Source organism: Manduca sexta, chromosome 27 (genome assembly GCF_014839805.1).
Source record: "Manduca sexta isolate Smith_Timp_Sample1 chromosome 27, JHU_Msex_v1.0, whole genome shotgun sequence".
Classification (NCBI taxonomy): domain Eukaryota; kingdom Metazoa; phylum Arthropoda; class Insecta; order Lepidoptera; family Sphingidae; genus Manduca; species Manduca sexta.
The window spans coordinates 17,626,866-17,652,886 of record NC_051141.1 but is presented as its reverse complement, the minus strand read 5'-3'; the positions used below and the strand labels follow the sequence as shown (position 1 = coordinate 17,652,886).

The following is a 26,021-nucleotide window of genomic DNA, read 5'->3' as shown; positions in this document are numbered from 1 at the left end:
GTTTAATAAAATATTTCGGAACACACCATAAATTAATTTATTTCTTGTTATTCATATCTACATACATTATTTGTTACATCAATTCTTGAGCAATCCGGTACAAAAGCTAACTTGTGAAGGAGTCTTGGGTCCGAGCTGTCCACTTAGACGAAAGAGTTTCCCGTTCAGCGACGTGGCTGCCTCCATTTTCCTCAAAAACATATTCTTACACGAAGTATTCAACGTTTCTGTAAGAGTTTTATTCGATTCTGAATCTAAAGAATTTATTATAGAATCGGCATCGGTATCCATGTTGAAGATGTTGGTCTGGGACTCCTGCCGCCACAACTTCTGCAAGTTCAACGCCATCAGTTCCAGTTGCACTTGCGACAGTTCTCGGATCACATCAATCTGCACCGACATCACATTATCGCAGCTCTTGAGCAGAGAGTTGAGCGTTTCCAGCACGTCGGCGCGTCGCTTCTGGATGCTGTACTGGTTGTCGATGTTCCTCTCGAAAAACGCCAGGTGTTCATACAGCTCTGCTAGCTGTAACGAGCACGAGATGTATTGTGCTGAGTGGTGCTCAAAATCGTAGTAGTGCTTCGCCCTCATCAACCACTTGTGATTGAACGAGAACAGTTTCCGAGCCTCCTCGACCGTGCTCACCGTCTCCAGAGGCACTCGGGCCTCCATATCTTTCAGATCTAACGACGGGAATGTAAACAATTTCTCTGGGGTAAAGTCCCCTTTACCAGATTTTTCTGCGCCCAAATCCTTGACATTCTCTTCCTCAAATTTGTTGTCTTCCATATGCTCTTCCAATAAATCAACAGTCTTCCATAAGTTGGATTTGGACGATGGCTGCGAGAAATATTTGTTTAAAACCTTCTTCTTAGATAGTTTGAACAGCGTCAGTCCATACTTGACCCAATGGTGGCTTAGTTCCAAAAAGTGCATTTCAAAGTCAGCCTTCTGCAAAACAAACTCTTCGGGCATAAGCTTGCAGTTGTCGTGACAGGTGCGTAGGACGTGATATGCAGCGCACAAGTGGTGGCGAGCGTTGCCCATTTGATTCAGATAAGTAAAGTAGTTCCCGAGGCGGGCGCTGCGCAGAGCCCAGTCTTGCGGCGTGCCTTCCTTCATCTCCAGCTGTCTGCGCAGCGCCGTGTGGTTATAAAGCGTATACTTTTCGGGCACATTGAGTTTGTTGTACAAAAACGCTTGCATCTGAACATTGTTCGTGATAACTTTGTCTATCTTCTCAGGATTTACTCTTTTAATGCTGCTCAAAGGCTCCGCAGTAAACAAGTCCTCTGCGTCCAAGAATTTTTCAGGTTGCGATTTGCTTATATTGTCATAAAGATCTTCCATGCTTTCGAGGATATCTCTGGCTAATGAAGTCTGGTCCAATTGTATAAGGTAGTAACAGAGAAGGTTCTGAATTCTTAAGAGGATAAAAAGACACTCGTCTCGGAGGGCGTATGGCTTAATTTTTTCGTATGCGACATGTAGTACGTTCTTTTTCTCACCAAGTGATATTGGCATTGTTTTTGCCGAAAGCAGCGCTAGGTACCCTTCCATTGCTAGGGATCTGACGTATTGGTCATGGTTCTCCTTGCCCAGGACCACAAGCTCAGTGGAGAGGCTGTGGATGTCCCTCTTTAAGGTCTGCAGCCGCTCCGATGAGTTTTTGTTCTTTATTGCGAGTTTAACATTTTCGAATGTAGATGTTATCCGATGTAAAGTTTCCATCGCTTGATAAATTTGGTTTTTATAAATACACTTCGAATTTTTTTATGTTTGAATGGTAACCAATTTTATTGACTTGACGTCGGACGTGGTATATTTAAAATTTTTGTTCTGAAAAAAGAAAAGTCCAGTATTGAAAAAGTAAAATTATAGCCAGAAATATAAATCTATAAAAAGTTTAAACAATACGTAGAATACTTTATGTGTTACTTCACAGCTACTTACAGATCGCGTCCACTTGCCGGAGCGGACAAGGAATAGGGCGGGTTGGTTCACATTGCATAATTTTTTTTTTATATAAATTGCGTTTCTTATAGTACTAGTATTGGTAGTTGGTTATTGTATAAGTGGCTGTATAATCTTTTAATCCGCACTGGCAACCCTGATGTGAAATGTCACACGTCAAGTGTCGTAGTGTAAACAAAAAGTACGTGTTTATTTTTTTTGTTGCCTATTTTAAAATATTATAAATAATGGTGCAATGATTTGCAAAGCACACAATATTTTCAACAGTCAATTCATCAGGATGAGTTTTTATTCTACCATTGCCGACTACGTTCGGAACTTATTGGTAAGTTTATTTGAAGAAATTTCTTGTGTAACATACTTTATTAACATAAATGTAGATTTATGAAGTTGTTAGCGAAGAAATTACGGTCTAACATTTTCTTATTTGCGAGTTTTAACGGAAACTAATTAGTTAGGAAGACGCAAAACAATTTCGAAATAGAATTTACTTTGATGACTTAAGATTTAATCAGTGCATTGTGTTCTGAAAAATCTTAAGCAAGAATGGAAGAATTGTTTAAAGTTATCTAAGTATCTTACTAATTTTACTGAATGGTCCATATATGCTAGTGTGCGAAGATATATAAACCACTATATATTACTGATAACATGGGAAAACTGATAGTTGTGGTTATAAAAGCGGTAGTAAGTTATCTATAAATAGTTTATGAACTACGATCGCAAAGTAGTTTATTTATTCTGTAAGTCATTATTTTATTACACATATTTAATTTAAAAATACTTTTTAATAAACAATGTATTTATTTTAACATTTACAAAAAATTACAATTATGTCACATTTAAATAAAATTATTCATAATTTTGTGTAGCAGTCGGGAATAATATTTTCATAAATACATTGTGTCCGAGATTTACAATATATTAATCTCACATTCTGCAAACATAAATATTTTGTTTATCCTACCACATTATGAATTCCACCAACATAGTAAGTATGTTAAGATTATTATCCTAGCTGTCTATACTAATATAAAGAGGAAAAGTTTGTTTAAACACATTATTCCCAGGGACTACTAAACTGATTTTGTATTTTTTTTTCATAACATTTCATAAATAATAATATTTTATTATTATTAATAGTGTATGGTGTTATAGGCTGATATTTATCCGGGAGAATCATTTTTATGCCAGCAGAAATGCAGCCTAGAGGTAGTAAATTATATTATACTTATATGACAATTTTCCAGCCAGTGAATTTCATACATAACATTGAAATTAGTTCTGAGGAAACTAGTTAAATGTTGGTAGAATTATATCATTAGTAATTGGCAATGATTTGTACAGTTCTACAAGGAGTTAAGTGCTGACTAATCAAAAAAAAAAATATTGAAGAAATAAATTCTGTTATTATAATTTATATATTGCTGTAACATTAACACTGAGTAAATATCAGATTACATTTAATTTATAAATCATTTGCGTTCATTAATAATAAATTAATTTACACAGACAATATAAAATAGTTAAAAATGATTCATTTAACTTAATCATTCTAATAAAATTAATTGTATTGTAGATTTGTTGTTAATATCGGTGTTATTGATTGTACAACAATTAAACTGGGCAGCATTATTACAATTGTTCAGAGATAGAATGCAACATACCTACCGGTCTATGAAGAGTAATATAAACTACCATTATATTATAATGGCTTGCTGGGATATCATTTTTTACACTGATTTTGTGCAACAAAATTAATGTATGTTCTTTACCTTATTGTTATGAATCAATGTTAAAATAAGTAGTATAAAACACACTTAATTCACGTCTACATAACACATTTATTTTTCTCCAGTATCACAATATCTAAACTGATAATATGTGATAAGGATAACAAAAACAAATTGTTCAGTAAGCCATTTGTTATTGTGCCTATTTCGTGCTACATTTTGCTCAGAGTATTTTTGATTCTAGATTAAAAATTTAGTATAAAATTAGTGTTTCGGACTCAAATCACTAAATTCCGACAGGACTAGTCATCAGTGACGATGGCGCCACGGGCAAAGAGAGCTGTAAGTGCATTTTATTTTGTGCCATGTCTGAATTTGTGTTAAAAAACTTCATTACACTTATAAAAATGCCAGAAGATAAGTAATCTTAGTATTTGTACTCTTGTATAGCTGACAAGTAGATTGTATGATGTTGGATGGTTAGTATCATGGCTATAGTAGTAACAGTACTATAAATTTGGAGTCCAACATGGCATATGGCATCAGCACTTGTGACCCTGATATTCAATCACATAAAATCTCATAATGCACATCAACATTCACTGAAGTCGTCAAATAACACATTTATATAAGAATATATCAGGGTAATAAATAAAATAGAGACTATGTCATATATAGTGTTTTGTTTCACTTCCTCTGATGGTAAATTAACTCTAAATGTTAGATAAATCACTGAATAATTATTAGTATTAGAGACATACAACATTTATTAGTAAGAAGACTATCCATCTCCATTAAGTTTAACTTGGGTCATGTTTGTATACAAAAAATCTTTTGCATAGGAAACACCAGCTATTTGTGTATCAAATATGTTAATATTTGGATGGTGATGGTCATTGTTGATTTTTACTGTTTGTCTTGATTATGTCTATTGTATTCATTGATCACCTAAACTAACCAGCTTTTCTGACAAAGCTTCTGCTCCGCCAATGCTAATGTTTATGGGGTGGTAAGGTTTAATTTTTTTAAGCTGTTTATATTACATACTATATCTATAACTACCTATTATATACTATACTATAGTATGTTTATAAACAACATATAAAAAAATGTTATTCACGTGCAAGACAAATTTTCTCATGCAATAACCTGTAATCAGTACATTTACCCTATAGTAAAGCAATGACCGCATAATAGTAATGACAGTGATGACTTAAATTAATTACCTTTAAATGATTGAAAAAAATACAAGAAAATCTTACAACTTGTTATAGTTAGCTATATAATAGTTATTGTAACATATTTATTTATTTTGTGTCAGGTAAGTTAATAAAACAAAAGGGTTTGCTTTGAGCTATTATTATTTTAGTCACTTCAAAGATTCTATATAATCAACTAGGTGCTGCATTTCGCCCGCGTGATAAGCCTTTTCCAGTACAAATATGCTTAAATCACTTATGCGATGTGCGCACCGTCCGTTTTAAAAAACTATTATTTCCCATGGAAGCAATTTACGAGGATAAAAGTAGACTATGATTTAATCCAGGACATAGTTAATTCTTGTGCTAGATTTCATCTAAATCCATTCAGCTTTTTTGCGTTTACTTCTAGCAAACATCCACTCAGTGTTTTTTCTTCAGTGTGCTAAATCCAAAAAAGTATTTAAGTCGAAAATGGAGTGGATTAGCGGTGATGAGTTAAATTACGGATGTATTCTTGCTTATTTGTAAAGGAATAGATTATTTAAATGCCTATTAAAATTGTTTAGTCGTTACAGGTCGTCGAAAGATGTCTTTGGAATTTCCGTGACATATTTATTAAATTAAATAAGAATAGTTTTCCTGTTCGTAAACGTAAATAGAACACAATATTTCTTTTTTAATTATGTGTATAAGGGACTTACTTAGTCGTAATATTTTATTAATTATTACTATTAAATACGGTGATATTTAAATATAGCGAAGTGTGGATTATTTTAAACAATGTAAAGTCAATTCTATGCGGGTGCACTATCTGTACTTCTGCTTCAGGAATGAGGCATGAATAGTATATGAGTTCACATCACATGCCAAAGAAATGTCAAATTATTGGCTATTGATTGGTGATTATGTCTAAAATATCATTAGCTTAAAAACTGAATTGTGGTCCAGTCATAACTTGTAGTCTTGACGAGCATGGCTGATCCCACTATGCCTGATGGTAAGCGGAGTAAGGTCCTGGTAGAATATAGGCTGACGAGAGAGTATCCTTCCCAAAGCGACACAAGTGTGCTGATTACACATAGATATAGGGTAACTATAGGGGAGCTTTAACATGTCCACGTTGGTCGCTATCCGGCGGATACAAAATATATCCGCCGGATAGCGACCAAAATATATCCTACCGCCAATAGTAAGCATAGAACGTTCTTTGGCAGTAAGGTGTAATAATGTCTGTGTTATTTTCAGAAAATCTCCAAATACAGGGACATCGAATCGCTTCTGAAGAAATTAAAATGGTGAGTTTGCGCAATACGCAATATTAATAAACGAAATGTAGGATAGGGTATACTGCTGTTATCATGAAAAAAGACGGATATATAATTCTTTTGTGAAATTGTTAATAATTATAAAAAAATACATATCTAACAAATAAATCTTCCTAAAAATGTACGTAGAAACATCCTTTTTTATGGTAGTATAATATGTTCTATTTTAAGGTCTGAAATTAGACCGTCCAAAAAATAGAGTTCAAATTAAACACAGTAGTGTTGTTAACCCGATTGCGCTACTAGATTCCTCTCAATTGATAGTTGTAACCATAATATTGTGAAACCATAGATGTAACACGCAAATTGTGAAATACCATGACTCATTCAAATAACTTTATGCTTACTTTTTATGAGTCACAAATCCACGAAGCAGGAAAACCGTTTATCAATGTTTGAAAACAAAAATGTACTTTAATGAAATACTATTGGAAACTATTCTGCTAGCCACTTTTGTCAATTAATTATGAAGCAAATAAGTCGATCCATCCACAAGTACCTCAACCACATCACATTGTAGCGACAAAACGTTGTCCAGGGGCCTTATGCTCTATCCCGCACGTTATTTTAACAGTGCTTAACAAGCACGTAACACAACGCGTCATGTTTAGGACTATAGAAATTTGACTTACAGAATACCATTCCACGCACATTTCTCGGAGATAACATGACACGGCCGCGTTACGCGTTTACACTATCATACAGAATAAGGGCCCAGCAGTGGTAACGTAATTGTGACGTGGTTGGCACTTACAATAATATAATTTGTATAAAAACGACCATTCCATTCTTACGCACCACATATTGCCGCTGAATTCAACCGCGTGGCCTATATTAAACACAGTTTATCGATGTGGTGTGGATACGTGTGAATGGAACCTTAGGACCTGCAAAGTGATTACATATGGTGGTATAATGTGGTTAAGATATAATATCGACTAGCGAGATTTTGCGTCCATCCTTACGACAGCCTCTAGAATTATACCTAGACGACTCCGTGTCGTTTTATTGGGAATGGTTGAAAGAACCGTGACCGGCGGATTGTTCTCATGATCAATCACAAACATCAAATATTAAATCTTACGTAGTATTTGTATTCTCTTTGATATTAAACGTCATCGACTTACAAGTCGCGTTTTTTGAGACACCTAGGGTCATTGACGTATACCTATTCTATAGACACGAACGTCCTTATAAACTATTTGTTTAAAATATGATCCAAAATGGCAACCAAAACGTCACTGTTCGCTGTCAATATTGACCATTCTAAAGTCAGTTTGAATGGATATCAGTTCAAATCATTTGAACACAGTGTATGTTCGGAGCGCGCTTTCGTTCGCGCCAAAGCTAGTACTTAGTAGATATTATATCGATGCCTACGGTTCATTATTTTATTTCCAAGATCTCAGCGCGACTATTAGTTTGAAATGGCTATGGTATTCTCTATATTGTGTAGTATGTGTCATAAGCATGCTTGTTAAATGTACTAAATTGATTTAGCAAATATAACTTTATTGATTATTACGCATTCATGACGGGTCAGTTACGAAACACTATGTGGTTGTGTAAAATGAGCTTTTTCCAAGAACATGACTAACTCATGCCTTTAGAGCCGACACAGTAAAAATACTCTAATAAAAAGAATGCGAAATTGTTTTGTAACAGCTTTTAAATAAGGATAAATTTTGTTTATTTTGAGATGTAAATATTGAGGCGTTTGCCCGATTTGTGAGGCACGCGATTTGTGGTCAAGAGTTCCCCGCTTGTTGATAACTGGTGTATGATTCATGATGTATTTGCTTGAATATTTGCGACTTTCCTCTTATATGTATAAAGTTGATAATGCATTGGCCGGAAATATTCGATCAAGTACAATTAGTATGTAGTTTTCGCTCGAGACTCGCGTGGGTATTTCCTCGAATCAAGTTTCATGGAAACCAGGCATTCTTCCGGATGAGAGCAGGCCGCCATTTTGTGACCCATAAAATATATTTTTGGTAAGAATGGCACGGATTTCTTGCCCTGTGGTTGGGTAACAGAAGGGTAAATAAATTAACAGGTTTTCCCACATAGAATGTATTTTTTCTCGCCGTTGTAGCCGAGTAGAAGACTTTCCTGAATTAAATTTTCGTATTCGATTAAAGTAAAAGTGATTTGCACGTGAAATGACGACTTTATTTACCTGCGTATACTTTATCTAATTCTATTGAACGGTTGTATGCGGTAATTTGAAAAAAAAGTACATATTAAAAAAAAATTTGCGGTTATAAACAATATTTATTTTGGAGCGCAAATCTTATCTAGTGGGTAACAGCACAGCATTTCAAGGGAATGGCCTCGTACACCTTAACTTTCAAAGAAAAGTTCGTCATTGACGATTATTTGCGCGCTTTCACTGTAAAGGGAATCATTAAGATATGTTGATGAAGATAACTAAGGCTCTTCAGAGGTTTTTGATAGAATTAAAAAGTAAAGTCTACCAACTTCTCCTAGACTAGCGTGGCGGACGAGATGTTATAGACGGTCATCAGGTTCATCAGGACACCACAAATTTCTGGGGTAGAGACGGACACCCGCTTCCCTCCGTATACGCTTATGGTAGCTACCACTCCAATCACTCGTGAAAAAATATTGTGCGCATCGCAGGTGCAAGCCGAACTGGGCGTATCTCGAGATGTCTCCGGAGGCGGCCGCATTGTTGGACGCACCAGCACCGCCCTCCCAGCTCTCCCACGACCTAGAGGAGGTGATCAAGAGGAGCAATGCGTTCCCGATACCTTTCCCCATATCTACCATGAGGTATATTTTGAAATGACTAACAATACAATGAACTATTATTATTTGGTAAAATTATTGTCATGTTTAATAGTTGAGGTGCCTTTGACCGACTCGGATACATATTATGCGTTTCTATCGCCATCAGAGGCGGTTAAGCTGATGGCTTATCAGATGTTAAGTGGTTACAGTCGCCAACAGACGAAAGCTATATCAAGTGCATAGTCAAGCCAGACTCTCTTTAAACCTCGTTTGAAAGTTTTGCCTTGAGGATTCCTACCAAAATGTGCTTTGGAAACATATTTGCGCGTGATATGGCCACTGGTGTCTATGGTGTATGTATTTCTGGTGGAAATAAACTGATTGCTCTCACTTCACCTCTGTTTATTTATTTAAGGACCTCCAACATAGGATACACGGCATATAATAAATACAATGTCGTAGTATTTGTACAATTAACAATGTGACGTGCCTCTTCAATTATAGGAGACCACGGCATGCAAATTTATATATTAGTACAGCGGCAAAAATAATAATATTTGTTACTAATATTATTTAGGTATATAAGTAGAAACTTAAAGCAGACAAAAGGGATAAAACATTGTAATAAGTGACAAAACATAACAAGATCTAATGTTATAACATGTGGTGGTGAATGTGATTAATTATAATTATTTATGAAATGTAAGGGTGGGTGGTACTCGTTTCAGGCTTGTGGAGTTGAAGAAGACGAGGCCGGTGGAGAGGCTGCAGAGTAACATCGAGTCCACGTACCCGGTGGTGCATGAGCGACTGCTGCGGCTGATGGCTCACTTCATACTCTACAAGAGGTGAGCATTGATTATGCGCACACGCACTACTGCGATAGAGTATTTAAATCAATTTGTTCCTTTTTTTATCATATACGACTAACTACTCGCAAATTCGCCTGTAAAGCCTTTCCCGCTTCAAAGGTCACATAATATTTGGCTTCTGGTTTAATTGACAATTTTTTTTTTACATTTTTATTTTGCCTCATATCTTATCGAATTTTAATGCTATTTTTTTATAAAATATGTTTTTTGTACTAATTTCTGTTACATATAAAAAAATACACAAACTCAAACATAATCAAATACGCTACTTTCAGGGAGTACGGCAGTGACGTGGAGAAGCAGTTATACAAGGAGATGACGGTGCCGCAGCTGATCGACAGGATCCTGCTGAAGAGAGCCATCTGCTTCATCGGCCCGAGGGACAAGTACAACCTCATCACCCAAGAGTCCGGGTAAGATTCCAATAACCGAAGTTTTTAACGATCAACCACGATCCATCGTCAAAATGGGCGAATCACAGCAAAGCTTTTTACGTTTGTAAATGGCGCATTTTGATTGGTCGATTATCGGGAATGGATTGAAGATTGAGTTCGTTTGATGATAATGTAAATAAGGCATTGATATTGATAGTAAAGAATGGTCTAGAAAATTTAACGTTTAATTATGCCTCTGGCTGGGACAGTAAGTGGGGCATTCCACGTGACATGATCTCCAATGTCTACCTCAGTGGTGTAGTGGCATTAAGTGTGCATTACAATCACCGCTCTGATGTCTTGGGTTCGAATCCAGGGTCAGGCAGTTATATATGTCCTTTACTGCTTAGAGTAAGCCTTGACTCTACAATTTAGGCACGATACGGCAACAGGCTCGTCCACTATCGCACTGGGGAACAGAGTATACACGGTGTAAAGCGGGCTTACTTTACTTTTAGAGGCTCAACTAGTGAGTTGCACTTCTGCCTACCGCTTTAGTAAAAAAAAGGGCGTGAGTGTATGTGTGTAATCACCAATAATCACCCAATAGTCTATCATATGATAATTAACTTAACTTTATACTTAATTGAACAATAAAATTACACTCTTGCATTCCAAGACCAATCCAATAGGGTAGTTGACGACTTTTATAAATAAATTTATCAAAAATGTATTTCATCTATATATCGGAAAAAGAATTTACAAAATAATAAATTAGTTATAAAACTTTGAAATTTGGTGGAAGGGGAAGATGTCAAATTACAGTTATATTGAAATGTGACGTCACCCAATGCCACAAGCCGCTGCGTGAGTGAGACAAGGACAGCGCAATAACCCCATCACGCCCCTACTTACGATAATATTTCAAGTATGAAAAAGCCCTACCGCTTGTGAAAGTATTGTTGATTTCGCATGACACCTCATTAGTCCGGTCGCCGTGGACTCTATAGGCTTGGTCCATAACACATTATAAAACAAAACGTTCCGCGTCAGGCTTACCTCTCAAGAATAAATCATAACCGTGTTAAATCTTACTCTTTGTCGATTTGAACGTAAAATTCATAACAGTCCATTAAATTTACTCCCACCTTCAAAGTTACTTTTGTAAACTATTCATTTCAACCAACGACATTCATTTCATTCGTTAACCAATTTTAATGCTGATTCAACCGAAAATTTGATTAAAACATAGGAAATTAAATTAAACAGCGGCGATAGCCTAGTTGGGTTTGGAACGGATTGCCAAGACGAATGTCCGCCTGTTCAAATCCCAAGGGCACACACCTCTGACTTTTCTAAAAAACATGTGTGTATTCCTTGTGAATTTATCGCTCGCTTTAACGGTGAAGGAAAACATCGTGAGGAAACCTGCACATCTGAGAAGTTCTCTATGGGAATTTTGAGGGTGTGTGAAGTCTATCAATCCGCACTAGGCCAGCGTGGTGGACTAAGGCCTAATCCCTCTCAGTAGTAGAGGAGGCCCGTGCTCAGCAGTGGGCAAGTATATAATACAGGACTGATATTATTATTATATAGGAAATTACACTATTATAAAGATATGTTCACACAGGGCCGGTTCGTGGGAGTCGGTTGGCACGGACGACGAGAAGCCCCCGCTCGTGCTGGCCAACTGCCTCAGCTACGACGAGATCAAGCTGTCCGCGTTGCTGTGCGTCAGCGGGCACACCGAATGCATCAACGACGGCACGCGACACAACAGAGGCGAGCCCAGCGAAGATATCACGCAGAACGCTGTCATTATCGGTCAGTTATACTTAGTTATGCATCGATATATATCGACGCTTCAAAAGCAATCTATGTCTGATATGTCTAAGCGGCAATCAGAAAATTTTCGAGTAGAGTGCTTTAAAGTTTTCATAAGGTGTAAAACCCCACATATGTTTTACGAGTGACGCGTTCCGGAATAAGGCTACGAATGCTGTCCAACAAGCCGGCGTAACTGTGGCTACTGATGAGGGATAATCATTAATCATTTCATCCATGCCACTGGTGTCATTTTGATGCCTGAATAAAAGGAGTCGCCAGCTTTCAACTTTGGGGAAGGGTTGGTTCTCAAATTTTGGTCCAGGAGCCTCCCCTGGACTATAGCGAATATTTTATAAGTATACCCATGAAAGCGTTATAATAATAACACAAACGTATCATAAACCGAGAAGACTACCATCTGTATATGTATATATGAATCCTTATTTCTCTTGGTCACGCCATCACGCGTGAACGGCTGCACCGATTTCACTATTATTTTTTGTTGTGTTTGTTATTGTCAGGAGAAGGACCTTACGAAAGAAAAAATTAAGGAAGTTGAGCGGAACGTTAGAAAATTCAAGAAGAGTTCATTTCAGCGATTGACAGAATGCGCGCTGCAAATTCATAGTTGACAGGATATCGTCTGTCGGGTTAGCTAGTAATCTTATAAAAAACGTGTACTCTATACCAACCCAGTCAGATAGAGAGTGGAAGGCCGTCAGATGTCGTTATAAAATTATTTCCGTGTCTTCAGGTTGTGTCGGCCCTCGCTTTCAACGTCCCGGCCGTATGGACTGCGAAGAGATTTTGGTCCCTCGAACAGGGAGTGTTGCGTGGCGTCTCCTGTGGGACACCTTCTTTGAGGTAAGATACCTTACCGGAAGTATCTATCCTTAGTAATAGGAAATTAACTCGAGGAACCTTGAGTGAAAAATATCACTTCTGCCTACCCATTCCAGAACACAAGTTTCCGTTTATTATCTAGTTATATATTCCTGTTTTTACATGTTTGAGGTGGTGAAGTTGAGATTTAATGTTTATTTAATACACTAGGTATAGTTTGTGGGTTGGCCTGCATGAGAAGGATTTCTCGCCACAAAAGTTCCTAAAACTATATAGCGTTATATACCCGCCGTAGTGGCCCACATAAGTGCGTCGTGTTCCGGGATCATCTTATGTATATTCGGAAATATTACTATATATACTAATACTTATGACTGTTGAAGAGGTCGCTTAGTTATAAATAATCTTGTTGGTCGGGATTTAGGCGTGAAAAAACTTTGTGACAAACTGATTTCTACGTCGGCGAAACCGCGGGCACAGCTAGTAAAAACTATACTGTAATAAAATATTTCATGATTCCTGAGAGGGTTGTGTACTCGTATGGAAATTTAAAATTAAATTATTCCTTATTTTGCGAGCATATACGTGAACAGCTCTAAAAATCAATAATAAAAATTCACTTGTAATTTTTTCTTTTCTTTATTATGTACTGTTAATATTATGATGGACTCAGCCCATTGCTTAGGTATAACTGCTGACTCTAGAATGCGGTTGAACAGATGTGTAAGCGATGGAGACAGTAAAGTACAAGCTTTTATTATGGCCTCATTTGTAATGTGATCCGCACCGGGACTCTTTCCTATTTTTAGTCTCTTAATACTATTGGACACTTCTTCAGTATCGAATGGTGATACTCTACAATCATTTATTTTTGTGTGGATGCAATTTATGTTGGTGTGGTGAGGATGGTCGTGCTTCTGGTCACTGTAGAGAGTTTTATAAAATTCTGTTGCTATATTTATTATGTCTTTTCGGTTGTTCAGAATGTTTTCTTTCTTTTTGAAACATTCAATCCAATTTTTGTTTATTTGTAATTCTTTATACGCTCTCTTTGTACTACCAGAATGTTCTATATGTTTTACTATAGTGTTCGTTCTATAAATTGCGTAGTCGGTTTTTATACGTTTGTTTATAAGTTTGTAGAGCGCTGCCATTTCGTTTTTCATGGCTCTTGTTTTGTTTTTGGTCCTTTGGAGTGACTGCCTTCTAGTTATAAGTCCTCTAGTATTTTCTGATAGGATGATATTTGTTTTGATGTTGTTGGTATTTCGTATTTTTGAATTTTGAAGGCTCTCAGAGATAGAGTTGACAATTTTATCGTAGTAACTTTGTATTGAGCAGTTATCTTGCAATTTAAGTAGAGTTGGTAGATGCGATGCAATATTTTCTCTATATTTATTTATTTCGTCTAAAGTCTTTAACATAGAGTTAGGGTTGGCAGTGTAGCCAGTTCTAATCTTCTTAATTTTTTCCATAGTTATTGTTGCTCTAATTGGGCGATGGTCTGAGGAGTAATTGAGGTTTAGAACTTCTATATTTTGTATCATGTTTGGCTTGTTTGAAATAATAAAGTCTATTTCATTTTTATAATCACCATTAGGCGAACGCCAAGTCCATTTGCGGTTAGGTTTCTTTTTAAAAAAGGTATTTAGGATTGCAATTTTATTTTCGAGTGCAAAGTCAATCAATCTTTGTCCTCTTTGATTTCTCACGCCATATCCGTATGGTTTCATTATCAAATATTCCTCAGCCGTCGGTTGTCCAATTTTTGCGTTTAAATCTCCCATAATTATATAGAACTTGTGTGCTTCGCTGATGGCTTTGTATAAGTTTGTGTAGAAACGTTCAATTTCTGCTTCTGTGGCTGATTCCGTGGGCGCATACACTTGAATTAGGGTTAGTTTTTTACTTTGTAGATTTAAGTTTAAGAGTGCGACTCTATCACTAATACTTGTAAAGCTTTCTATGCTGGATTTATGGCATTTATTTATTAAGAATCCTACTCCGTACATTCCTTGTGTAATTCCTGTGTAGCAGAGAATAAAATTTTCGTACTCCTCAATTTTTGTCCCACTTCTGCGTACTTCAGACAATCCAATAATATCAAATTTCACATTGTTGAGCGCTACATTTAATTCTAATAAATGACTGTAAGATGACAGAGTTCTTACATTATAAGTTAATAAGTATAGTTTGTTTTTATTTTTAGTTCCAAGTAAATCACTCTTTTCCGTTATATTTTTTGTTATGATCTCTGGAGGGTTTTGGTCATATTCTTCCTCGGTGACCAACCGTCTTGGAAGAAGATTTTTGTAGTTCTGTTGAATTTGTATGTTGTATGTTTCATCTGTGTGAGAGGTGGACGTTAGTTGCTATATATTTTTGTTGTTTTTGTCGTTGTCTTGGTTCGGCGTTGAATTGTTGGTATTTTTATTAACTAGATAGTTTAGAATGCCTGGTTTTAGTACTCCTTCCGATATACTATTTGATCTGCGCATGGAATTTGATTGTAGAGTTTTATTCTTTTTGTTGATTTGAATAATGCTGTCCCCTTGAGGTAAAGTGTTTGACTCTGGTGATGTAGGCAGTGTTCTCTTGTTATTTGGTTTTAAAATAACCAATTTATCATATTTTATCACGACTTTATTGCCTTTTTCGCGCTCTTGAATTGCTTGTTTTTGTAGTTCTCTCCTTTTTTCTAAGATATATTTTGGGTAGTCCTCATTTATATAATACATTGTGTTGTTGAGCAATCTTTTTTGCTTGAGAATATTAATCTTCGTGCCAAGAGTTAAGAAAGTCACTATTAATGGCCGGGGCTTTTCTCCTTTCCTCCCCACTCTTTTTACCTCCTGTATATCTCTAGTGTCTAAATCAATCGAGAAATACTCTTTTATAAATTTAATTATGTTGTCCTCTAAGTCTTTATATGATGTATCTTTTTCTTCTATGCCGAAGAAAGCAATATTACGCTGTCGTGCTTGTTTTTCTAAAAACTGAATCCTTTTTTCTTAATATATAAAAAAGGAGCTCCTCACGACATCGAGAACTACAGACCAATAAGTCTCCTACCTTGTCTATACAAGATCTTTTCAAGCCTGATAAACGGAAGAATTAGAGCTATTCTAGAATCGTCACAGCCGATTGAACAAGCGGGCTTCAGAAAAAGCTATTCTACTGTCGACCACATCCACACTCTGGACTTACTGATGGAAAAGTACCAAGAAAAACAAAGAACTCTACACATCGCTTTTATCGATTACAAAAAAGCTTTTGACACAATTTCTCATACAAGCATTTGGAATACGCTAGAAGAACAAGGTGTAAATACGGAGTACATAGAGATAATAAAAAGTATATATAATATCAGTACAGGTAGAGTAAAACTCGAAAAAATCGGCTCTAGTTTCCCTATCAAGAGAGGCGTGAGACAGGGCGACCCTATGTCCCCGACTTTGTTCATCGCCGTACTGGAATCCATAATAAGTAAACTCGACTGGCAGAAATGCGGACTCTATATCAACGGGCATTACCTTAACCATCTGCGCTTTGCGGACGATTTAGTTCTGCTTTCTGAATCATACTCTCAACAACAGTTCATGCTACAATCGCTAAACGAACATAGTAAACAAGTAGGCTTGGAAATGAATTTATCAAAAACTAGGTTGATGACAAACAGCAAAGAGAATAGAACAATTTTTATAGATAATATACCACTCAAGTATACAGAAAAATACATATATCTGGGGAAACAAATGAGCTTCGACAGGAACAGCAACGACCAAGAAATTGAAAGATGCGTACATCTGGCCTGGAATAAATATTGGTGTCATAAAGAAATATTTAAAAGCAATATGCCCATAAAACTTAAAACTAAAGTCATGACGTCATGCATCTTACCATCTCTAACATACGCCTGTCAAACTTGGAAGTTTACCACAAAAGACAAGAAATAAAATATCTACTTGTCAACGGGGTATGGAACGTAGCATGCTCAATATTAGGAAGGTCCATAAAATACGTCACACTAAAATAAGACGCTTAACAAAAGCAACCGATGTTTTAAGCCACTCCTTAAAGCTTAAGTGGAAATGGGCGGGTCATGTAGCGCGTCTGCAAGACGGCCGCTGGACAAAAAGGGTAACGACATGGACCGGGCCTCAAGGCAAACGCTACAGAGGAAGACCGCTTACGAGGTGGCAAGATGAGATTATCAGGATAGCAGGTCATGATTGGATACAGAAAGCTCAGAGCAGAGAACGCTGGAAATCTTTGGAGGAGGCCTTTACCCGTGAAGGGGTTCTGGAAAACCCATAACATAAAAAAAAAAAAAAAAAAACTAATCAACTGTACTAACCATTTCTAGAAATAAAAGGCTTTTTATTTATTTTATTATTTATTTTATATTATGTACTGTAGTCATTAAACTGATTTTGAAGCGAGCAACACCAGAGTTTCTTGCCCGTTCTTCTTTAGTAAAAAATGCTTTCCGAACTGGTGGTAGAGTTAATATTGACGGAATATAAATCTATAGTTTGAAGAGTTTGTTTGTTTGTTTGAACGCGCTAATCTCAAGAACTAGCGGTTCAAACTGAAAAAATGTTTTTGTGTTGCATAGCCCTTTGTTCGTGGAGTGCTATAGGCTATATATCATTACGCTATACCCAATAGCAGCGAAGCAGTAATGGCGGTAATTAAACATGTTTCAAAAACGGGGAAAATTTATTAGTTTTGGGAGCTTCCGTTGCGGAGCCGCGGGCAAAAGCTAGTAATGTATAACATTTTTCAAATAAATCATATCATTTCATATAATATCAGGTGAAAGACGATCCGGAAGTAGATAAATCTTCATTGGCGATCGGCTCCCGCGCCGGCGACGAGCGGCTCTACACCGAGCGGTACGTGCGCATCACTAAAGAAGACCTGGTGTTTGACAACGAGGCGTTCTACAAACGGATCGCGTTGCTCGCGGAAACCGTGTTGTTGGAGGCCAACGAGAGGGCCCGCGTTGACGGGAGACCGGCGTTCGTTAATGTCATTGGATGTGGTGAGTTGAGTCTACTTGTTGGTACTGTTACAAGATACAGGGCGACAGGGATTTTAAAAAAAGAAATACAGTTTTTCCTTTAAAAACAATAGCAGCGTGACGACTGGACAATGGATAGAGACAGACTGAGAGACTCGGCTTGTGTTCGGGCTTTATATTGTAACTAGCGACCCGCCCGGCTTCGCACGGATGCAATATTTCTCCACCATTTAATGGATGTTATTATACATATAAACCTTTCTCTTGAATCACTCTATGTATTAAAAAGAACCGTATCAAAATCCGTTGCGTATTTTTAAAGATTTAAGCATACAAAGGGACATAGGGACAGAGAAAGCGACTTTGTTTTATACTATATAGTGATAATTGCAATGACTTGACAGAAGGTCTTGTCTCTATCATCAAATATGTGTATATCTAAGGGATGTAACAGTACGTACTTTAGAAATGTTGGTGTTAGATGCATTTTTATGAATTACTTCGTTTGTATAAGTTGGTGTGTACAACACATATGTCGCGCGTGTGTAGTTTCTGAATAAATAGGTTCGTCGTCATGGCAACGCAATGCACACGCGTGTGATGTTTTATTTGTATTTATGTATTTGACCATTAAATTATAATAATACTAGCTTTTGCTCGCGGCTCCGCCCGCGTTATAAAGTTTTTCAGGCTAAAGTTTTCCGTTATAAAAATAGTAGTTTCCCGGGAGCCTATATTCTTCCCAGGGTCTCAAACTGTCTCCATACCAAATTTCATCTTAATACGTTAGGTAGTTTTTGAGTTTAACACGTTAAGGCAGACAGATGCAGCGGGGGACTTTGTTATATTATTTAGAACTTTTTAAGTGAAACAATCCCGTCATACATCATTGTTGCATAACTTTAACCGTTTACGCAGCGCAGGCAACGGAAGCTCTCAAAACTCATAATTTTCCCCGTTTTTGCAACATGTTTCATTGCTGCTCCGCTCCTATTGGTCATAGCATGATGATATAAAGCCTATAGCACTCCAGGAACAAAGGGCTATCCAACACAAAAAGATTTTTTCAGTTCAAACCGGTAGTTCCTGAGATTAGCCATTACTGCTCCGCTCCTATTGGTCATAGCGTGATGATATATAGCTTATAGCGGTCCACAAATAAAGGGCTATCCAACACAAAACGAATTTTTCAGTTGAAACCGGTAGTTCCTGAGATTAGCCATTACTGCTCCGCTCCTATTGGTCATAGCGTGATGATATATAACTTTGTGTACTCCACAAACAAAGGACTATTCAACACAAAAATATTTTTTCAGTTCGAATCGGTAGTTCCTGAGATTAGCCATTACTGCTCCGCTCCTATTGAATATAGCGTGATGATATATAGCCTATAGCTCTCCACGAACAAAGGGCTATCCAACGCAAAAGAATTTTTCAGTTTGGACCGGTAGTTCCTGAGATTAGCCATTACTGCCCCGCTCCTATTGGGTATAGCGTGATGATATATAGCCTATAGCACTCCACGAACAAAGGGCTATCCAACGCAAAAGAATTTTTCAGTTTGGACCGGTAGTTCCTGAGATTAGCCATTACTGCCCCGCTCCTATTGGGTATAGCGTGATGATATATAGCCTATAGCACTCCACGAACAAAGGGCTATCCAACGCAAAAGAATTTTTCAGTTTGGACCGGTAGTTCCTGAGATTAGCGCGTTCAAACAAACAAACAAACAAACAAACAAACAAACAAACAAACAAACAAACAAACAAACAAACTCTTCAGCTTTATATAATAGTATAGATTATTTTATGAACTAGAAAATGTTTTCCGGGTTAAAAGTGTCAAATAATTTCTATACCAAAATTAACCAAAATCAGTTCAGTGGTTTAACCGTGGAAACAATATACTGTGTAAAGTTGTATTGGTGTGAATACTGTAAACACGTCCAGTTACTCGAGCTATAACGGGAAGTTGCGCGTCAGGTCTGGGCGTGTGGCGCGTGTCGCGTCACCAGGTCGACGTCTACGTGTTGACGTTCGTGGAGCGTGCGCGTGCGCTGCTCGCCGCAGGCCTACTCGATCACGTCGCGTACGTCAACTTCTCCTACATACAACCCTCGCCGGATATCGCAGGTAATATTGTAAATATTTTTTATATTGTACTAGCTGACCCGACAGACGTTGTCCTGTCTTAACTATGTATGCGCACGCGCATTCTGTCGATCGCTGACAGTTATGTAAAATTAATATTGTTGTTTAGTTTTCTTAAATTTTCTAGTTTACCGCGCAATTTTTTGTATTTTTGTTTTATAAGAACCTTCTGACAATAAGAAACACAACAAAAAAATTGTGAAATCGGTCCAGCCGTTCTTGCGTGATGGCGTGACCAAGGGAAATAGGGATTCATTTCTATATATAGATTAGCCGATAATATTACAATGTTGGGCAAAGGTCACCTAAAGATTGTTCCACGAAGCGAGCTATAGTGTACCAGTTCGTTTTAAATGAATCCAGTTCGTTCCTTATCTAATTTTTGATCTACTTAGGAACCTATGAGCAGTGTCACGGTTCCGCACACGAACAATTCTGACCTGACTGATACTAGTCGGGCATTATCGATATTATTATGTGAATAAGCAACGTTGTACTACTTTTTAAGTACGTTGCGGGTACGGCAGTGGAGTGAGATTTGGCATAATTAAATTTCGTATAGAGTGCAGATAATTTAATTTATGTATGTTATAAATATAGTGAATTTGATAATGAAATTTCGACTACTGGTCGACCACCGGTAATTATATAAATAAATATTGAATTTTATTAAGATTTTAACACAAGAACTGGGTAGTTGTAAATAATACTGAACAATACAAAAAAATAAAAACTAGGTCTCAACTGAACATTCGCGTTATACGGCACAGCCGCGCATACATCTACACACATAAATAACTGTTAGACTCACATTTATCATTACACGCATTCATTTTTAAAATACATACGTCTTTTTTGTGTCCATGTATTTCATTCTTTTTGTCTTCAGTAAAAATATTTGTTAGGTTAACAGGTTGAGAATGTCTTGCATTAATACCACCCGCATATCATGTATGCATAAGTGTGTAATAAACATTGATATATATGTTCTACGTACTAGATTTGACATTTCGAACATTCATTGTGTTCAACTGAATTGAACTGCAATCCATTCAAACTGACTAGTATGGTCAATATTGTCGGCTTGTGGTTGTGTGCGGAGTGGCGCTCATGATATAAGAACAGGAGTCTAAGTGTAAACCTGGATTTGAATAAAAAATATTAGTCAAATAAGTAAATTTATTTGTTGTTCAAGTGAATAAATAGGTTATAACAGTGATGTTTTCGTTGCCATTTTAGTTCAGATTTTGAACAAATAGTTTATATGGACGTTCGTGTCTATAGAATATACGTCAATGGCAATAAATAAATAATCTTAGGCGCCTACCGACCAGTTATAGCAAATGTTTTGTAATAAATTACCTTTATATAAATTTCAGCGCTGTTTCAAACCAACATTAAAAAGGAGAAATTTGATTCGGAGTCGGCATTGTTTTTGGAGAAAAGCGAACACCCAGAAGGTAAGTGAAGTTGATAACGAATTGTCGTTAACGAGTGAAGTTAGTCAAAGTTTTTGGTCGATATCTCTACGATATTGAAAGTAGAACTTCCTATCATCCATAATCATCCATCCCCGACACAGTTCAGTATTTATGGTTGTAAATACACATTGAGGCCTATAAGGTTTCGCGAACGTCTCCCCTTCTCCCCTCCATCTATCCTAGAGGGTACCTTCTCCTTTCTCTTTTCCTTCACTTTGTCCCCTCCTTTCTTCCTCCCAGGCCCGGAGACCGGATAGCCGTGGTGGTGGCCCTCGATGATAACGGTAGGACCAATTCTTCATAGGGACTGCCGTGGTTGCTGAGTCGGGGTTCGCCTGTAACTCGTTCGCAGGGTAGCCCCGGAGATAACCACGGCAGCTGTCCAAAAAAAACCTTATATGTCAGCATGTAATATTAACTAATATTATTCGTAATAGTAATACGAGTTTCAGTTTGTTAAATTCAACTTTTTTATTTTTTGACATGAATGCGTCACTTGAACAGTCGACACTGGCAGAATACTCCTCTTTACAGAGATAGCGGTTGCTATTAATAAAAAAAAAAACGACGGGCCGCATTGTCTAAATCTACTTTAAATGTAAACCTTGTGTCATAAGGAGTAAGACAACGTTAAGACATTTTGAAATATTTAAATTGGCGACGACCTCTCATATTTGCCTAAAATGATCTAACATGAGACTACACATTTCTTCTAGGTCTTATCCATCGCACAATGTTAGGAGAGCACAAACCTTGATAAAATCCGACTTTATTATATTGGGTTCGAATATCAGCGTGCGCTTCTCTTGTTAACAAAAAAATACGTTCGTTTTATTTCTGAGGATCAGACAAAAAAACATTCTCTCCATTTTCTGACCACCTTATTTCTGACATGTGCTCGGGTAACTCTTCCAGCATTACGTCCTGGTGGCATGGACCTTGCACCCTGGGTAAAAACTAAAATACGTCAACGGGCATAATTGTAAGTCATAAATGTTGTATGGTCGCAGAGGGCATCTGTGTGTTGGTGGAGAAGCGGGAGCCGTCCTCCAAGCTGCTGGGCGCCAGGGCGCGGTGTCTGCTCGTCATGATGTACGCTTGGGACGGAAATGCGCACCCGGGCAACGAATTCTGGTATGTATTTTTTTGTAGTACTCATGCGCTGTTGTAATTGTAACTATGGAATTTGCTTACCATATATTGCAGCGGTCATCAATCTTTTGGTAAGCAAGAGCCACAAGGTGGCAAAATTAACTAAAGGCATGCCGTACGCGTAACATTAAACCTAGAAACCCTGCTTTAAATGCGCTTACTCTTAATTTAATACATTTATTTTGATGTTTAAGCCTTATTACATAGCAATCACGGGCCACAAACAGATCGTTAGCGGGCCTCGGGCCCCGTGTTGCCGACCGATGATATATTGAGTTATTAGTACATAATTAAACAAAACACACTTAGGCTTGATTATAATTGACTTTTAAAGGTAATACAGCTTCGGGAAAACATTATAAATTCAAAATTCTTTCGTAAGCCGGGCGTCGTGCTTGCGGCGAGCGAAGTCTGCGCCGGCGTCGACGCGCAGTCCAAAATAGTCGATAACTTAACGACTACATAAAAAATATTAAAACGATATTAAAAAATACGCTACATTACACTGTATTATAATAGGTATTTATGACTGCCTGTGATCAAATGCTATCGGATTTAATTAGTATTTTTTATGCAAATCGAATGTACGTCTTGTTGAGTTTATGCTTTTTGGTATTTAGTAAAAAAAATTGCATCCGATGTCGACATTGCGGCATATTATTCCTACATCTTTGGCGGTATTAAGTTTCTTTAAACAACATGTTAAAGTTCAATGTTGTAATTGTTGGGTACTCACTTTAGTTTTCTAGGAAAAAGTTTCATGTTTTATTAGGACTATCGGCGAAAGACTTGGCTTTTCGTTTTAATTGCCTTTTAATTATCTGGTATTCTCTAATGATACACGGAGAAAAAATGCTCATTTAGTTATGTTTTAGTATTTTTGTGCAACTGACTATTATTTATAAGTGATATAAAGAGGGTATAACTTTATTTACCAATACTAACATCTTACTTTTTATTTTACTTTCTTATTAAGTAACATGATAAATGCAACAGTTTGTTACAATGTTTCGACATTAAGATAATATCTATGTTCGACGAAACCGCAGATACTGCTAAACGGATTGCTAAATTTAACACACACATAGATCATGTCCTGGATTATAATAAAGATATTTCTTATGAATTTATTGTTGTAGAAATTATTTTCTTTTCTTAATTAATTTTTTTAAACTAATTCGCTTGTGTTATGACGTTATCGGTTGCCACAATGATAGCAATTTTTGTAGCGGGAAAGGAAAAACTAAAATCTTTTTCACAATAGGATCTTTAACGTACTGAATGAATACGTTGGGTGCAGGCGGCTTTCTACAGGTCCGTCTGGAAATCTTTGGGGGAGGGCTATGTTCAGCAGTGGATTTTATTTTATTTTATTTGGGAAACTTACAGCTAGTACAACTCATAGAAAAATATAAACTTAAAGAAGGCCAATTACAAGTTTCCACTACTAAATTATTTAATTTAAAAATGGGAAATATTGTGGCCTGCTAACCAGTAAATGGAAGTAAGATTATAATTAGTTAAAGAAAAAATAACACGCAAGTAGTTGCTTAAATTTTTTTCGGGTATTGTATTATGGCTGATGTTCCAGGCGTGGTGCGCTAGGCTCCTCCGGTGACCCGGCCGCGGCGTGCAGCACGCAGGTGTCGGAGCTGCACAACGCGCACGTGAACGCGCACGTGCGCGCCGCACACGCACGTGTCCCGAGCGAGAACGGCGTGCGGACCTTGTACGGCACACTGCCCAGCGTGCATGCAGTGTGACCTCACAACATACTAGTACATTTACATCGCATTAGCTTCAACTGTTATGGTGTTATAATATATGTATAAATAAATAAATAAAAAAATAAAAAAAAATCTATGCAATGTCTCTGACTATGTGGCGGTACAATCAATACATACACCGCAATCTCGTCAACATCGCCGGAACTGCAAGATGATCCGATGCGTTGACATAACTGTAGTGATAAAAAGCAATCACCATAGATGGCGACAGACGATCCTGAATTACGCTGGCACAATTTGAGCGACGCGTTGCATATATACCACCTCCGAATAGAAACCGCCGGCGGGGCCGCGGACGGTCACAGGAAACATCTGCCCGACTGGGAATCTTCCCTTTCCATAAAGGAACGTAACCATCTGTTCCTCTACAGCGGTGTCTATCCTTACTCCGCTAAAACTAAATTGAGAATAACCAGTGCAAGGCTAGAGATATATTTTAGACAAAATTACCTTGAAGTGAAATTAATCCGTGATGAGTTGGGGAAGTTTAGAAAAAGGTCTTCAATATGTAATTTGAGTTCATTTATTAAAAATGTAATATTTGTTTTATAAGTCAGTGGTCAGCGACAGGCCCATTGAATTGAATTAAATAAGATATTTCTGGCGATCAAATGCAATAAGTACATGGTAAGGTGGTGAAGTATGATGCGGTCAATGTAATATCTTCTTACCTTGAAGATAGATTTAGGCCGATTGCATTGTATGTACCATAATTACTGTGTACATAGAGACACTGTATATATAGTTTCTCGTAACACGTTGAATGCGGCTCACTCATTGAATTTCTTCGAGTTAAAACTGTAAATATACACGCTGCTTGTATTATATTGAATAAAATGTTGATTCAATTAGACAAATTGTATAAAAGTGAAAATATTATATTTACCAAAGTAACTAGATAATTACTTTGGTACGTATAATATTTACATTTTCAGTTGTGAAAACGCTCCAGACACTTATCAATCTATAGTTTATATACTGTTTTTTGTATTTAATGATCTTAGAATAAGTTTTGTTATTTTTATATTGTGGGCCTTATTAGTGATAGCTTGGGCGATACATATGACAATCTATGGATTCCACGAGGTTACGGAATACGGAATAAGGAATCATTTAGAAATAATGATTCCATGATTTAAACCTAACTCGACCACATTTTCAGTTTCTTTTAAAACGCAATAGGTGTTACAAAAAAATAATAATTGTGGAATCCTATTTATTATATTTATTTATTGACATCAATAATAAATAATTAACATGAAAATAAATGTGACTATTAATATTCAATATTTTTATTCAAACTTGAAGTTACCTCATGGTATTTAACCTCTAAGTACATATGGGGTAAACACATCTTGTATAACAGATTAGTAAAGAAAAGAAATGATATGTTAATGTTAAATTATTTATTGTAAATTATATAAGAATCATTGTGTACGCACCTTGTGCATGTTACTTTTGTAGGCAAAGCCATAAAAATATTTTTATATGAAATAAATATATACTGAATGATAT

The 26,021-nt window shown here is 36.8% G+C and overlaps 2 protein-coding genes across 6 annotated transcripts; one reads left to right on the top strand and one right to left on the bottom strand.

The window, feature by feature from the left end:
* Positions 1-18: 18 nt before the first annotated feature.
* Positions 19-3,885, bottom strand: LOC115447459 (KIF-binding protein-like). 3 transcript variants are annotated; one of them, XM_030174500.2, is made up of 2 exons: positions 3,753-3,885; positions 19-1,842 (listed from the first exon to the last, which is right to left on the bottom strand). In XM_030174500.2, the coding sequence occupies exon 2, from the start codon at positions 1,732-1,734 to the stop codon at positions 79-81; it is 1,656 nt and encodes a 551-aa protein (XP_030030360.1). In that variant the 5' UTR covers positions 1,735-1,842; positions 3,753-3,885; the 3' UTR covers positions 19-78. The 3 variants fall into 3 exon arrangements, with proteins under 3 accessions (XP_030030360.1, XP_037299884.1, XP_037299883.1); XM_037443987.1 differs by having other exon boundaries at positions 3,649-3,791; XM_037443986.1 differs by having other exon boundaries at positions 3,645-3,755.
* Positions 2,121-26,020, top strand: LOC115447460. Of its 3 annotated transcripts, none has more exons than XM_037443990.1 (13): positions 2,121-2,302; positions 4,011-4,052; positions 6,158-6,207; positions 8,884-9,036; positions 9,723-9,842; positions 10,142-10,279; positions 11,871-12,064; positions 12,822-12,931; positions 17,729-17,957; positions 19,919-20,068; positions 21,466-21,546; positions 22,578-22,701; positions 24,311-26,020. In XM_037443990.1, the coding sequence occupies exons 2-13, from the start codon at positions 4,029-4,031 to the stop codon at positions 24,480-24,482; spliced, it is 1,545 nt and encodes a 514-aa protein (XP_037299887.1). In that variant the 5' UTR covers positions 2,121-2,302; positions 4,011-4,028; the 3' UTR covers positions 24,483-26,020. The 3 variants fall into 3 exon arrangements, with proteins under 3 accessions (XP_037299887.1, XP_037299886.1, XP_037299888.1); XM_037443991.1 differs by lacking the exon at positions 2,121-2,302 and adding an exon at positions 3,406-3,422; XM_037443989.1 differs by lacking the exon at positions 4,011-4,052.
* Position 26,021: the final 1 nt, after the last annotated feature.